This window comes from Mustela erminea, chromosome 8 (assembly GCF_009829155.1).
Source record: "Mustela erminea isolate mMusErm1 chromosome 8, mMusErm1.Pri, whole genome shotgun sequence".
Taxonomy (NCBI): Eukaryota; Metazoa; Chordata; class Mammalia; order Carnivora; family Mustelidae; genus Mustela; species Mustela erminea.
In genome coordinates, this window is record NC_045621.1 from 9,331,546 (window position 1) to 9,345,191 (window position 13,646).

Genomic DNA, 13,646 nt, shown 5'->3' on the forward strand with positions numbered 1-13,646 from the left:
AATATGTGAACTGCTGGAGAGCAAGATTATGTACTTTAACAACTGTATACACTTGACACAACTTAATATGCAGAAAGGTCCAAAAGATTTTATTGATGTGAACCAGTCCAGCTCTTTTTTCAGATTTCAATACTGGACAATGTAAGCCACCACAGTAATAAACAATCAGGCTGCTTAAAGAGGATGTTAAGGGCTGATCCTAGCAGAAATATTCAAAAGGAATATGTCAGCATTAGAAAAATAAACAGTTACCAGTTTGGCTCAACGATGGGAACTAATAATCTGAAAAAACATATAGGATGGTACAGCAATAACCTAGTTCAGTCTGAACACAGTATTATTTTATTCACAAAACTGAAGTAAAAATTATTGATGCAGCCATTACTTTAAAAATAAAAATAAAATCACGGGACACCTGGGTGGCTCAGTTGGTTAAGCAGCTGCCTTCGGCTCAGGTCATGATCCCAACGTTCTGGGATCGAGTCCTACATCGGGCTCCTTGCTCAGCAGGAAGACTGCTTCTCCCTCTATCTCTGCCTGCCACTCTGCCTGCCTGTGCTCACTCTCTCTGACAAATAAATAAAATCTTTTTAAAAAATTAAATCACAAAACACAACAAAGAAAAGTCTTTATCAGTAACATTACTTAGGATAAAAAGATTACATAATCTTCTTTACTTAAAAGAGGAACATGATGGGGGGGCGCCTGGGTGGTTCAGTCAGTTGAGCCCTCTCCTCAGGTCATGATTTCAGGATCCTGGGATCAAGCCCCTCATCGTGCTCCTTGCTCAGCAGGGAGTCTGCTTCTCCCTCTCTCTCTGCCCCTCCCCTGCTTCTGCTCCCTCTATCTCTTGCTCTCTCAAATAAATAAATAAAATCTAAAAGAAAACAAAACAAAAAACCATAGCCTTAAAAAAAAAAAAAGGAATATGATGGCTAACTCTAAAAAATAAAACAAGTACTATACATTTTAAAAATTAACTCCAGTCCTCCTATGTCAACTACTCCACTAAAAAGAATTGTTGGTCTGTCATTCTTCACACTGCAAACAATGACCTTCCTAAAACACAGAAGTGACTGGTCACCTGGGAGAAGGAGTAAGGCACTTTATTCTGCAGTCACTGGAAAGCCAAGCCAAATCTAGTCCAGTATTCAGAACCTTTAATGTGATGCTAACCTAACACTTCCTCTCAGTTCAGGAGGTTCCCAATATATATTCACAAGTCCTACTTTCACTTATCTCAGCCAAACAATGTATCCAAACCTATCCAATCATTCAAAAGTTAGCTTAAAATGATCTCTTCCTGTGAAACTTTTAGTATTTCCAATATAATCTCTCAATAAATGTTAATATGCAGTACTCATTAGGCACTAGGTACCGGGTATACAAGATATAGTTCCTGTACACAATAATCTCAAAGTGGATGAATACCTTAACACAACAGGCTATTCTAATATAATAAAGTGTTATAGTAGCACCACAAAGAAAAAAAATAAAAGCCCACCAAGGATTCTGCTCCAAATTATCAGAGATGACTTATTCGCAGAAACAGATACGCACCATAAAGGACTACAGTTCTTTAGAAAAATATCACGAAGAAGGGAGTAAGAAACTATGTAAATATTACAGTGCAATTCCACTAAACATTTATCATCTCCTGTCTTATACTCAGTGATGGACAGTGTCTTGTACACAGTGCCCTAATGTTAACTGAATACTCCTACACTTCTTTACAGCATCAGTTAATTCACACGGACAGGATTCCAAGTAAAATAGCAAATTTGGCCAATGAATTTCAATCTTCTATAGACCAGTTTTCAACTGGGTTTCAGAAAAGCAGGGAAACTGATCCAAACTTTGATTTTCCTGTCCAAAAGGATCTTGAAAGTACCAATAAACAAGTAAAGCCACAAAATGCCCCAAATGAACAAACAATAGCAACATCTTTACATCTTCTAATAACTCTGCAAGATATGTCTAAATTAGTCTAACAACAGAAGAAAGTGCCTAAAAACCCTTCAGGGTTAAAACAGTGCTGAAATCTAAAAAGAATATTAAAATCATTGCCAATTAATTAGCATGTTTCAGAAGTTGCAGAAAGCTGGACTTCAGTTCTAGTGGGTAACACAATTATTCGATGTCATTCACGTTCTGGTCCCAAACAACCTTTCCAGATTCGTCTACATTTTCCTTCCTTGCACTGCCACAGTCCACACTACTCAAACACACTTTCCACGACTCCCTGCCTCGTTACAAGATGTTCTCTCAAGCTCAAATGTGCCACCCTAATTTAAAACGGATTGATCCTTTTCGACCAGGGACACGTCATCTCCTCTATGAAGCAGTCCTAAACGTACATTAATCACTCCGTTACCCAGGATCCCAACATGCTGTATTTCCATTTAAGCATTAATCTGCCTCGTAAAACAATGAAGACGTATACACACGTTTCCCCATTAGCCTGTAAAACTTCTGACGGCCTTACTTCGTGTTACTTCACACTCATACTAAACCAGGCACTTGGAAACGACGAGTGAAATAGAAGGGACTCTTTGAAACCTCGTGTTGGATGAACACTTCAGATTCCACGTCAGAAATCAAGAAATGCACCTCCAAATTCCCATGCCTCATCTTTTCTGAAGTGACCTTATTTCCTGCCATTGCTGGGTACTGGTACTCCCTAAAGGACGCCGCCTATTCTCAACATTTTCCTAATTTTGTGTTTTCCGTATTCCATAAAACGATCTACTACCTCGAAACCTTTGACCATTAATAAAAATCATGCTTTTCCTTCTTCCGCCAATAATCAGTCTCCAAAGAACAAGACCAATATTCAAGTGACCAAGGGAAGAAAAACCACTAGGTTTTATTCCCAAATCCCTTCATACAAAAAACCCAAAACGAAGTATTTTAGAGGCCTGAAGACACACAAATTAGACAAGATTAAGAGGCGTGGGTCTCGGTTAGGCTAAACTCCATCTGGGGCCGCCTGAAAAGCGGCTGCCGTAGTTCGGTGCTTCCTGACTCTCCTATGCAAAATCCGTGCGGACAACAGTTCCGAAAGGCGAGCGAGACTTCTGGCTTCCAGGCCCGTTTCCCCGATCCCCTGCCCTGGACTCCTTGTTGGCGAGCCGTTTGAACGAGGCCTTCCGGCCAGAAAAGAGAAGCAACTCTGGAGGAATAGGACCCAAACACGGAACAAAGCGCCTGCCGGCGCTGTATGAGTAGGACGCCATTACGCGGGGCAGTGGCCTGCGCCGCTAGCGCCGAGGAAACCACCAGGACCCCCAAGCGCGGGCGCCGCACCCCACCAAAGAAACCACAAACCGAGGCAAAAACCTAGGAGAATAGAGTGTCGTCAGGCCGGGCAGCAGAGAAGACACCGAACCACGGGAAGAGTGCTTACCTTCGTGAGTCTTGGCGATCTTCGCCATTTTGTCCACTCGAACACACAGACGGAACTGGCGCTCCCAAGGACTTCCGCTCGCCGCCGCTGCCACGGAGAAAAATAGCTGGGGAGTGCTCTCTGCGCATGCGCCAAGCGGGAGCGCGCTCCGTCGGGTGACACGTGACAGAGCCGCCACCTAGATGGAACGGAGGGATGCATTGTGGGGGAGTGGGAGGAGCCAGGACTGGGCCGGGAGGCAGTTTTCCTGGTGATGTGAGAAAAGGACTAAGCAATCTTGATGCCTTTAACTGAGTAGCTTTACGCTGGAGGAGAGCGGATGGTGCGGGGACCGTTAACAGTCACTGTAAGAAACGCTACGGGTTTCAGCGCTGGAGGAAACCCTCAGACCGTCCGTTCCCTTTTCCCAAACCGACCGGAAGGTGTGCTGGTGCGCTGGTGCCACACAAAAGCCTTCCTTAGCGTCCGCCTCAGCTGTGGCGGTGGGTAGTTTGTGGAAACAGTCTGTAACAGTCACCTCCTCCGCGCTGAAATTCAAGGTCATTTTTCTTTCCTTTTAAATAATTACGGTTTGGGTAGGAGTTCTGTTACAGACGGTGTTGTACCTCACAAATAACCCAGCAACGGGAGCAAGTTGTTGCTAATCCCGTTTAAAAAATGAGAGAAAAACTAGGGCGGGGGTACCTGTACCACATGCAAGGTCACACGGTCATTAAGTCACACAGAAGGAACTTGGCCACACTTTTAAAGCCAAAAGAACCTATAAAGTTATAGAGTTAAAAAACTTTATAGGTTCTTAGAAAACCACGGATGGTCAGCAGTAACAGTGATGAAATGCCTCTCTTCATCCTAAATGTCATTCTTAAATGAGGAATTTTTAAAAGATGGGAATATGGCTGTCTTTTTTTTTTTTTTTCTATGCATCAGTTACACGAGCATAGTTCTTAACTGTCACACCGGCCTTGGACTTTAGAAATGAAAAAGAACATAACTTAGAAGGGAAGTTGGTAGAGGAAGCAGCCTAGGAAAACCAGGGAGGGTTAAGGTTAAAGCTGTCACAAAGGAACCAGTTCACCTGGCTGTGTGATAGTCACAACACAAACAGTAGAAACCTTGGTAACAAACTGGGATTTTTATTAGCATCAATGAAAAAAATCAATTTGATGGGATAAAATTTTCAATTTTTAATTTAGTTGTTTCAATTTAGGTTAAACAATAGTTGGAGGAAGGGGAGGAAAGAGAAGAACGTAGGTTATTATACAAATTATTGGTAAACTCCAGTTCTTGGATTAGCAGAGGGCCCACGGATATTCCTTACATGGTTTATAACCTACACCATAGATTATGTATATTCTTTTATATGTACAAAATAGCATATTTTAAAATAATAAAAGGAAAAAGGGATGCCTGGGAAATAAGGAATTACAGAAGAGTGTTAATATGCATCAATAATCAGCAATATAAAAAAATCCATCCATGTCGACAAAAAAAATCACAAGGTCATTGCATTTGTTGGCTCTATTTAGAAAAAAAAAAAAAAAGATAAATTTGTCTCTACAAGGCAATTACTGTCCTGTAAAAATATATGCAAAGGAGGGCACCTGGGTGACTCAGTTGGTTCAGCTACGGCCTTCAACTCAGGTCATGATCCTGGAATCCCCAGATTGAGTCCCACATCGGGCTCCCAGCTCCATGGGGAGTCCGCTTCTCCCTCTGACCTTCTTCCCTCTCATTCTCTCTCTCACTCTCAAATAAATAAATAAAATCTTAAAAAAAAAAAAACCCTAACTTAAAAAAAAAAATATATATATATATATATGCAAAGGAAATTTACCAAAGTGTTAATAGTAGATGTTTATGAATGATGAAATTATGAACTTATAAAATAATTTTTAGCATTTTCCTGATACTTTGCTATGAGCACATATTTTTATAAATACACACACAAAGAATGTATTAAAGGTGGGGTGCCTGGTCAGCTCAGTTGGAAGAGCATGTGACTCTTTTTCTCAGGGTGCTGAGTTTAAGCCCCATGTTGGGTGTAGAGATTTCTAAAAATAAACTATTTAAAAAAAAAAGAAAAAGGAGATGAAATAAAAAGCATGTGCAAAGTAGGTATCACATGTCCTTTGTCTTTCCAAAATAGAAGCTGGACCTGCTGGCCACAATGTATTATATGCATATTTCTCTAGGTAACTAGGTATTAAGTTAACTTTTGTAGGACAAAGGCATATATGGGATAGTGAGATACGAAAAAATTTGACAAAGATCAAGAGAGATTCCCTTCTTTTAGTCTTCTTCTAAAGACTAATTTGTCTTTAATAAAATAATGACTTAGACATTCTGACAGTAAGTTAACAAGGGTTTTTCAATAAGTACCTTTTACTTTCCATTTTCAATATTAATTAACTATATTCAGATAGCAATTAAAATACATTTCCTGCTCTTTTCTGGTGAAGTTTTCTGTTTCACAGGTTAGAAAAGGTGATCTGATCTTTTTAAAACCCAGACAATTGACAGTGATATAATCCAATTAAAAGGTAAACCCATTCTTCTTCTTTTCAAATAAGTTCTACACCCATCATGGGACTTGAACTCAGGACCCTAAGATCAAGCGTCACATGCTCTACCGACTGAGCCAGCCAACCACCCCCATTCCTTTCTTAATCATGGGTACTTGGAGGCTAGCTTTTCTGAGTCTCAAAAAAATATTGCAAAGTAGCAAGCATACATAATTTTTCTGAACAAAAAACAAGTTACAATAATTTTGCAGAATGTTAAATGCTAGTTGTAACTTGCTCAATGAACCTTTGGGGATAAAACTATAAAATAGGCCTTAAAGTTCTGTGCTATAGGAAAACCACTGACAGTTAATCAAACCCATCTTTTTTTTTTAGGTTTTATTTATTTGTTTGTTTGTGTCTTTGAGAGGGAGGGAGAGAGAAAGCAAGAGCACAAGAGTAGGGGGAGGAAGACTCAGACTCCCTACTGAGCAAGCAGCCCAATGCAGGGCTCCATCTCAAGATGCCGGGATCATGACCGGAGCCAAAGGCAGCGGCTTAACTGACTGAGCCACCCAGGTGCCCCCAAGCCCATCTTTTCTCAGGTAAAATAAGGACTGTTATGGATAAGTGGCCCACAATCTTGAGGTGTAATGTTTCCTAGATGCCTCATATCAAAGGAATCAGACTCTCCCTACCCAAGGCCGAAAATCCAAAACTTTCTATCTCCCTTTCAGTTACGCCTAAAGTTCCAAAACTACAGAATCTCATTTCTGAAAATTTAATTCATTACTCAGTTAAATAAGAGATAACCTTGAGGTGATGTTCTAAATATGTCAGTCAGTGTGCCTGTCATGCCTGACTTTTCCTTCTAGCTTCAGCTATCTGACCAAAGTCTCTGCTCAGGAAAACAGCACTGGGATGTTCTCTTCGAAGAGAAAGGCACCTGGCCAGCTACCTAGAACCTGGTTTGGAATACAGGACATTTCTACCCATAGAAATAAAAGTTATTGGCTAAGTTAAGATTCTTTCTCTTAGAAATTTGAACTGGAAGTATGAAAAGGACTTATCAGTTGCTATTGAAACAGAAAGAATCAAAAGAAAATATCATTTTAATGACAAGACTGAGGGATCGCAAATTCCTGCTGTTCAAGTCCCCACAGTGACCCTAAATCCAGAACCATCGCCAGCCCCAACCATCTAATGGCCCATTCTTTAAATAGTACTGCTTTTCCTCTGTCTGGGTGGCTCAGTGGGTTAAGCATCTGCCTTTGGCTCAGGTCATGATCCCAGGGTCTTGGGATCAAGTCCTGCATTGGGTTCCTTGCTCAGTGGGGAGTCAGCTTCTCCCTCTACCCTCCCCCCTGCTCCTGTCTTTTCTCTCTCAAATAAATAAAATCCTTTTTTTTTTCAAATAAATAAAATCTTTAAAAAAAATTAGTACTGCTTTTCTTGAACTGACTTGGGGAGATGTCTCTTTGTTCCAGCTATTTTAGGCCTAACTAGAACAGAACAGCAGTATATTAACATCTCAGTGTGAATTCATTAACTAGCTTCTTTTTCCAGTTAAAAGTCAACTGAGAGCTCTCTCTGATTCATAATGGTGAAGTATCTAGATTCAAAGTCTGCTAGGGATTGTGGCCCAGAAAGAAGCATTTGGTGCCTGGAATGGTGTGATGTGTCACTTGGCTAAGCTACAGTCCCTAGTTATTCAAACAAATACCAACCTAGGTGTTTGTAGATGTGCTTTAAGTACACGATGCTTGAGTTTAAGTAAAGGAAATTGTCCTAGATAAGCTGGGTAGATCTAATTCAATCAGTTGAAAAGCCTTAACGGCAGAATTTAGGCTTCGCTGATGCAGAAGAAATTCTACCTGTGGACAGCAACTTCATCCTGTGCTGGAAAATTCCAACCTGCCCTTACTGATGGTCTGGCCTTCAGATTTTGGACTTTCTTAGCCAGTGTCCACAACTGTATAAACCAATTCCCTGCAATAAATCTCTTAATACGTATCTCCTGGTGGTCTGTTTCTCCAGTGAAAACCTGGTTGATAGAAAGGTCAAAGGCAGGGCACCTGAGAAGCTCAGTTGGTCAAGCGTCTGCCTTTGGCTCAGGTCCCAGAGTCCTGGGATCGAGCTCCATGCTGGGTACCCTGCACAGTGGGGAGTCTGCTTCTTCCTCTCCCTCTGACCTTGCCCCTGCTCTCAAATGAATAAAAAATCTTAAAAAAAATAAATGCCAAAGGCAAATTTCACCATTCATTCAAAAAATATATATCAAGGACCTACTAATAAATATTTAATGAGGACCTATTGTGTACCAGACATTATTTTTCTTTTTTTTAATTTTTTTAAACTTTTTTTTTAGAGATTTTATTATTTGACAGACAGAGATCACAAGCAGGCAGAGAGAGAGGAGGAAGCAGGCTCCCTGCTGAGCAGAGCCCGACGTGGGGCTCGATCCCAGGACCCTGGGACCATGACCTGCGCCAAAGGCAGAGGCTTTAACCCACTGAGCCGCCCAGGCAGCCCCAGACATTATTTTTCAAGTTAAATTATGGAGCACGTTGTATATACAGATTATGTCCATTACAATTTCCTATGCAGCTGCTATCCAAGAGCATTATCAGTCTTTCGTGTGCTGATTCCAGTATGCCTTGCCTTAGTTATAGCTCTACCAGTCATACTCAAAATACCCAGTTTTGAATTTTTTAAAAAGATTTTATTTATTTATTTGACAGAGACAGAGACAGCGAAAGAGGGAATATAAGCAGGGGGAGTGGGAGAGGGAGAAGCAGGCTTCCTGCCAAGCAGGGAGCCCAATGCGGGCTTGATACCAGGACCCTTGGATCATGACCTAACGACTGAGCCACCCAGGCGCCCCCCCTCCATTTTTGAATTTTGTGTTAATTATTATCTTGTACTTCTTTATAATTCTACTACGTGTGTATGTTATCAAATATGCTGTTTGATTTTGCTTGTTTTTTAAACTTTTATGTAAGTAGAATCATCCTAGTTATATATCCATATAGATCCATAACTCATGTTTAGCTAACTTATTCTTTTTCTATTCCAGTATAATTAACGTGCAGGGTTATATTAGCTTCAGGTGCACTGATTCAGCAATCTGTACATCACTCAGTGCTCATCACGATAAGTGGACTCTTAATCCCTTCACCCACCCACCTCGCCTCTGGCAACCACCAGTTTGTTTGCTATATTTAAAAGTCTGGTTGTTGTTTTTTGTTGTTCTTGTTCATTTTTTTTCTTTGTTCATATCTTTCTTAAATTCCACATATGAGTGAAATATCGTATTTGTCTTTTTCTGACTATTTCACTTAGCATTATACCTCCAGATCCATCCATGTTGCTGCAAGTGGCAATATTTCATTCTTTTTATGGCTGAGTAATATTCCATTTTATATATACAACACATCTTCTTTATCCATTCATCTATTTTTTAATCCATTCTTGTATGATGGACACTTGGGTTGCTTCCATATTTTGCCTCTTGTAAATAATGCTGCAGTGAACATGGGGTGTATACATTTTTTAGAATTAGGGTTCTCATACTCTTTGGGAAAGTACCTAGTAGTAGAATTGCCAGATGTTATTTTAGATGCTGGGAATATAATGGTGAATAAGACACTGTCCTCATGGAGCGTAGATTCTCTGAAGGAGAGAGATTAGTAACTCTGTGTGTGTGTGTGTGTGTGTGTGTGTGTGTGTGTGTGTGTGTGTAAATTCAGGTACTGTCAAATACTATGAAGAAAAAGCAGAATGAGGGAGGGAGAGGGGTCAGGATGGAAGTATAATATGAACAGAAATGGTGAGATATCCAAGGAGATGACATGTGAACAGATAGTTAAATGAAATAAGGGAATGAAGATTGGGGAGAGGAGTATTTCAGACATAGTAAGTGCAAATGTGCCAAGGTGGGAATGAACTTGAGGTCTGTATGTCTCCAGAGTGACATAAGGGATGCGGGGAAAACGGCAGGAGACAAGATGGTACCATAGGAACCTGCAGTACTACTACACTGTTGAATGAATGAATGAATGAATGAATGTTGAATGAAGATAGCTTCTAAACTTCCCTGCTCTATATTGCCTCTGTTAGCTAACACAGGGGGAGCAACTACATAATTTTTGCTACTGGATTCTCCATGATAGATGTACATAAAAAGCAAGAAACATTATCATTAATGATTCACTTTAGGCTAACTGTTGTCACTAGTTAAACTAAGAAATTGGTAGGAGGTAGAGGAAGGCGGTATATAAGAATCGGAGGAATAGTAGGATTCATGAAGAAGAGTAAGGAATGTTGGGGAGACTAGAGTCCTTGGGTCAATGACAGGTGCTGTGTTGTCAGCAGGTACCAGAGTCAACAAGTTGGCAATAATGGTAACAACAGCCACAGTACATCAGTTTTTGATGCCACCCAGAACCCAAAGAGACCTACTAAGCCTCATGCTTCCTTTTTAGTGATAGGAGACAAGATGCATTAGTTTGTCCTTTACTTTGGAGGGGATGTCCAGGCATGCTCCAGGCCACTATGCCCCCAAAACAGGGGTTCTCAGCTGGAAATGATTTTATCTCCTAGGGATACCTGGCAACGTCTAGAGACATTTTTGGTTGGCACAGCTCTATCCTCTGCCTAGAGGGTCCTCCTTCCTATTTCCAACCCCATCTCCTCTACCCTCTTTCAGTTGGCTAACTTCTCCTCAACCTGTTAGACTGACCCAATGTCACCTACCCAGGAATCTCCCCCTAGGAGTTAGGTAAAGATTGCATGCTTTGCCATGCTCCTGAAATGCCACAGACCTCTAAGTAATAACTTTGTGTTATTGTGGTTTCTATGGGTCTGTCTTCCTAAGCTGGACTGTAAGACCTAGAGCAACTTAAAGGGAGAAATCACTGGCATCTAGAGGTCAGGGATACTGCACAGCATCCTATGTTGCACAGCTCTCCAAACTAGAAAATTTCGGCACAGGATGTCAATAGTGCCACAGTAGAGAAATCCTGCCCTAAAATTATCACTAACGGAGCAGACCCTTTATTTTCTACGGATTTATCTCCCACCCTCTAGAGTACATGGCTTCTGAAGGCCTCCATGTACTTACCATTTCCTGGTCATCTAGTCTTATTAACAGGATTAACATAATGCATCAGCATGGTGGACTAATACAATGTTGTGCTCTATGTCCAGCTGTCCATATTGGTTAAGATTATATTATGGTAGAGTTGGGGCACCTGGGTGGCTCAGTCAGTTAAACAACTGCCTTTGGCTCAGGTCATGATCCTGGAGTCCTGGGATTGAGCCCACGTCGGGCTCCTTGTTCAGCAGGGAGTCTGCTTCTCCTTCTCCCTCTGCTGTTCCCCCTGGCTCGTACTTGCTCTCTCTGTTAATTAAATAAAATCTTTTTTAAAAAAAAGACTATATTAAAAAAAGACTGTATTATGATAGAGTTATTATGATAGATGGTATTATAGGGAAGTTAACATAATCCAGGGGTAAAACTTAAAATGTACACTGTTGTCCAGCCCAGGAGAATGCACACAGTTTTAAATCCTCCATATCATTAGGGATTGAAAACAATTCTTTAACGTTATTTATTTATTTATTTATTTGAGAGAGAGAAAGAGGGAGAGAGAGTGGAGGGGGAGGGGCAGAAGGAGGAAGTCTTCAAGCAGACTCCCCACTGAATGCAGAGCCTGATGTGGGGCTCGATCCTATGACCCATGAGATCATGACCAGAGCTAAAACCATGAGTCGGACACTTAACTGACTGAGCCACGCAGGCAGTCCAGAACACGTGTTAATCTGTTAATCTGTGCTAGATACCACACTTGACACAACTGAGGATACTACTTGGTTGAATGTGATAATTCACTGTCATCCTCCAGGGTATGTGTGAGCTTTGTAAGGGCCTGACTGAAGTGTAAATATAATGTGAACCAGTACCCTTGCATGCTTTAGGTCTTTAAGGCACTAATCTCTGCCATATTTCCTAGAATATAATAATGTTTTTTATTTACTATCTTAGCAGGGTGTTGGGGGAGCTATTTAGTAGCCTTCCCCATATTTATTCTACAGGCTATTGTACTTACATGGAAGTTTGGCCAACTTCTAAGTATGTTCATTACATTTACACATTTAGGAACTTAGAAAATGACTCTGGACACCATGAGCCAGACAGACCTGGGCCAGGACTCCATTTCTGACCCTATCTACCACCATTCTAACAGGCTACCACACTCTGTGTCTCAGTATCAACTTGGACTCTGTGTCCATGGCCCTCAACATATTAGATTACTCCACTCTTCCCAAGGTATAGTTACCAGAGCAATAGGATAGTTGCCTTTGGAGAAGTACTAGGGGATTCATTAATGCATACTTTGGTGTTACATGGTACTTCCTGGAGGACCTAGCTTCTCTTTCAATCAAATGGTCTAAAATCAAATCATTCTAAGGTCTGAAAACTAAAGAATCACTTTTTTTTTTTTTCTCTAACTGGAATAGCTGCCTTCAGCCTCCTGAACATTCATCCTCAATTTCTCCCAGTTCTAACAGATTTAACAACACCCTCCTACGCTGCCCATCAATTTGCCTCTAAGGACATCCTACTGTATTAACCATCTAAATATCGTTCTACAGGTCAGCGCCCCCCAGGCAGCCATTCCCATTCCAACCGTGTGCTAATTATAATTGTCCCCACCTTGCTTTTGATGGTTAAGCATCACCACTTGGCCTCTGCTTTGGGATCCCATCATCCCCACTGCTCTCATGGAGCTTAGCTCTGTACGCTATTTGCTACTATCACCTGAGGCCTATAAGGGACAGCCACCCTAGGCCATATTGGAGCCTGACGCAAAAGGAAAAATCAGGGGGCACCTGGGTGGCTCAGTGGGTTAAAGCCTCTGCTTTTGGCTCAGGTCATGACCCCAGGGTCCTGGGATTGAGCCCCGCATCGGGCTCCCTGGGAGCCCGCTTCCTCCTCTTTCTCTGCCTGCCTCTCTACCTACTTGTGATCTCTGTCAAATGAATAAATAAAATCAAAAAAAAAAAAAAGGAAAAATCAGTAATATTGATCCTGCCTTTATTTAAGATTTTATCTTGTTGATATGGATTTTTCTGCACTAATTTCAATTTTTAAAAATATATTTAAAGATTATATTGGTTACAAAGCTTTTTGGTCCCCTCTTTAGTTTTGCACCCGAGGCAAGTACCTCATTCACTTCACCCTAGCCTCAGTCCTATTCAGGGATGCTGGTGCTTCTCTCACATTCCTTATAGCTTTAGGAAACAGAGTATCCTCTGAGCCTCCCCATGGAACATAATTAACTGCTTAGTTTTTGGCAGTGAATATTTATTGAATATTTAGCACTGACTATTTATTTTAGCATAGCCACTTATTGACTCCTTTGATCACCCCTTCTTCCACCATCTTCCACAGTAGTCCTGTCGTTCCTGCCACTCAGTATGGGCTATTGCTTTCTCTGAGGTTTCTTTTTTTAAGATTTTATTTATTGATTTGACAGAGAGAGATCACAAGGAGGCAGAGAGGCAGAGAGAGAGGGGGAAGCAGGCTCCCCACTGAGAAGAGAGTCCTATGCGGGGCTTGATCCCAGGACCCTGAGATCATGACCTGAGCCAAAGGCAGAGGCTTAACCCACTGAGCCACCCAGGCGCCCCCACCTTTTTTTTAATAAAAGAATTTTCTCTGAGTTTCTAAGAGC

The 13,646-nt window shown here is 41.2% G+C and overlaps 1 protein-coding gene across 8 annotated transcripts in view; it reads right to left on the reverse strand.

Annotated features, from left to right (window-relative positions):
• The window catches only part of SF3B1 (splicing factor 3b subunit 1), a 38,374-nt gene extending 34,862 nt beyond the window's left edge, over positions 1-3,512 (reverse strand). For all 8 annotated transcript variants that reach the window (XR_004288423.1, XR_004288424.1, XM_032354286.1 and 5 more), the window contains exon 1: positions 3,407-3,512. Coding sequence is in view for 6 of the 8 variants with exons in the window: in XM_032354286.1 (XP_032210177.1) it covers positions 3,407-3,434 (28 nt within the window). In the remaining 2 variants the exon portion in view is untranslated. The remainder of the gene's footprint in view (positions 1-3,406) is intronic.
• Positions 3,513-13,646: the final 10,134 nt, after the last annotated feature.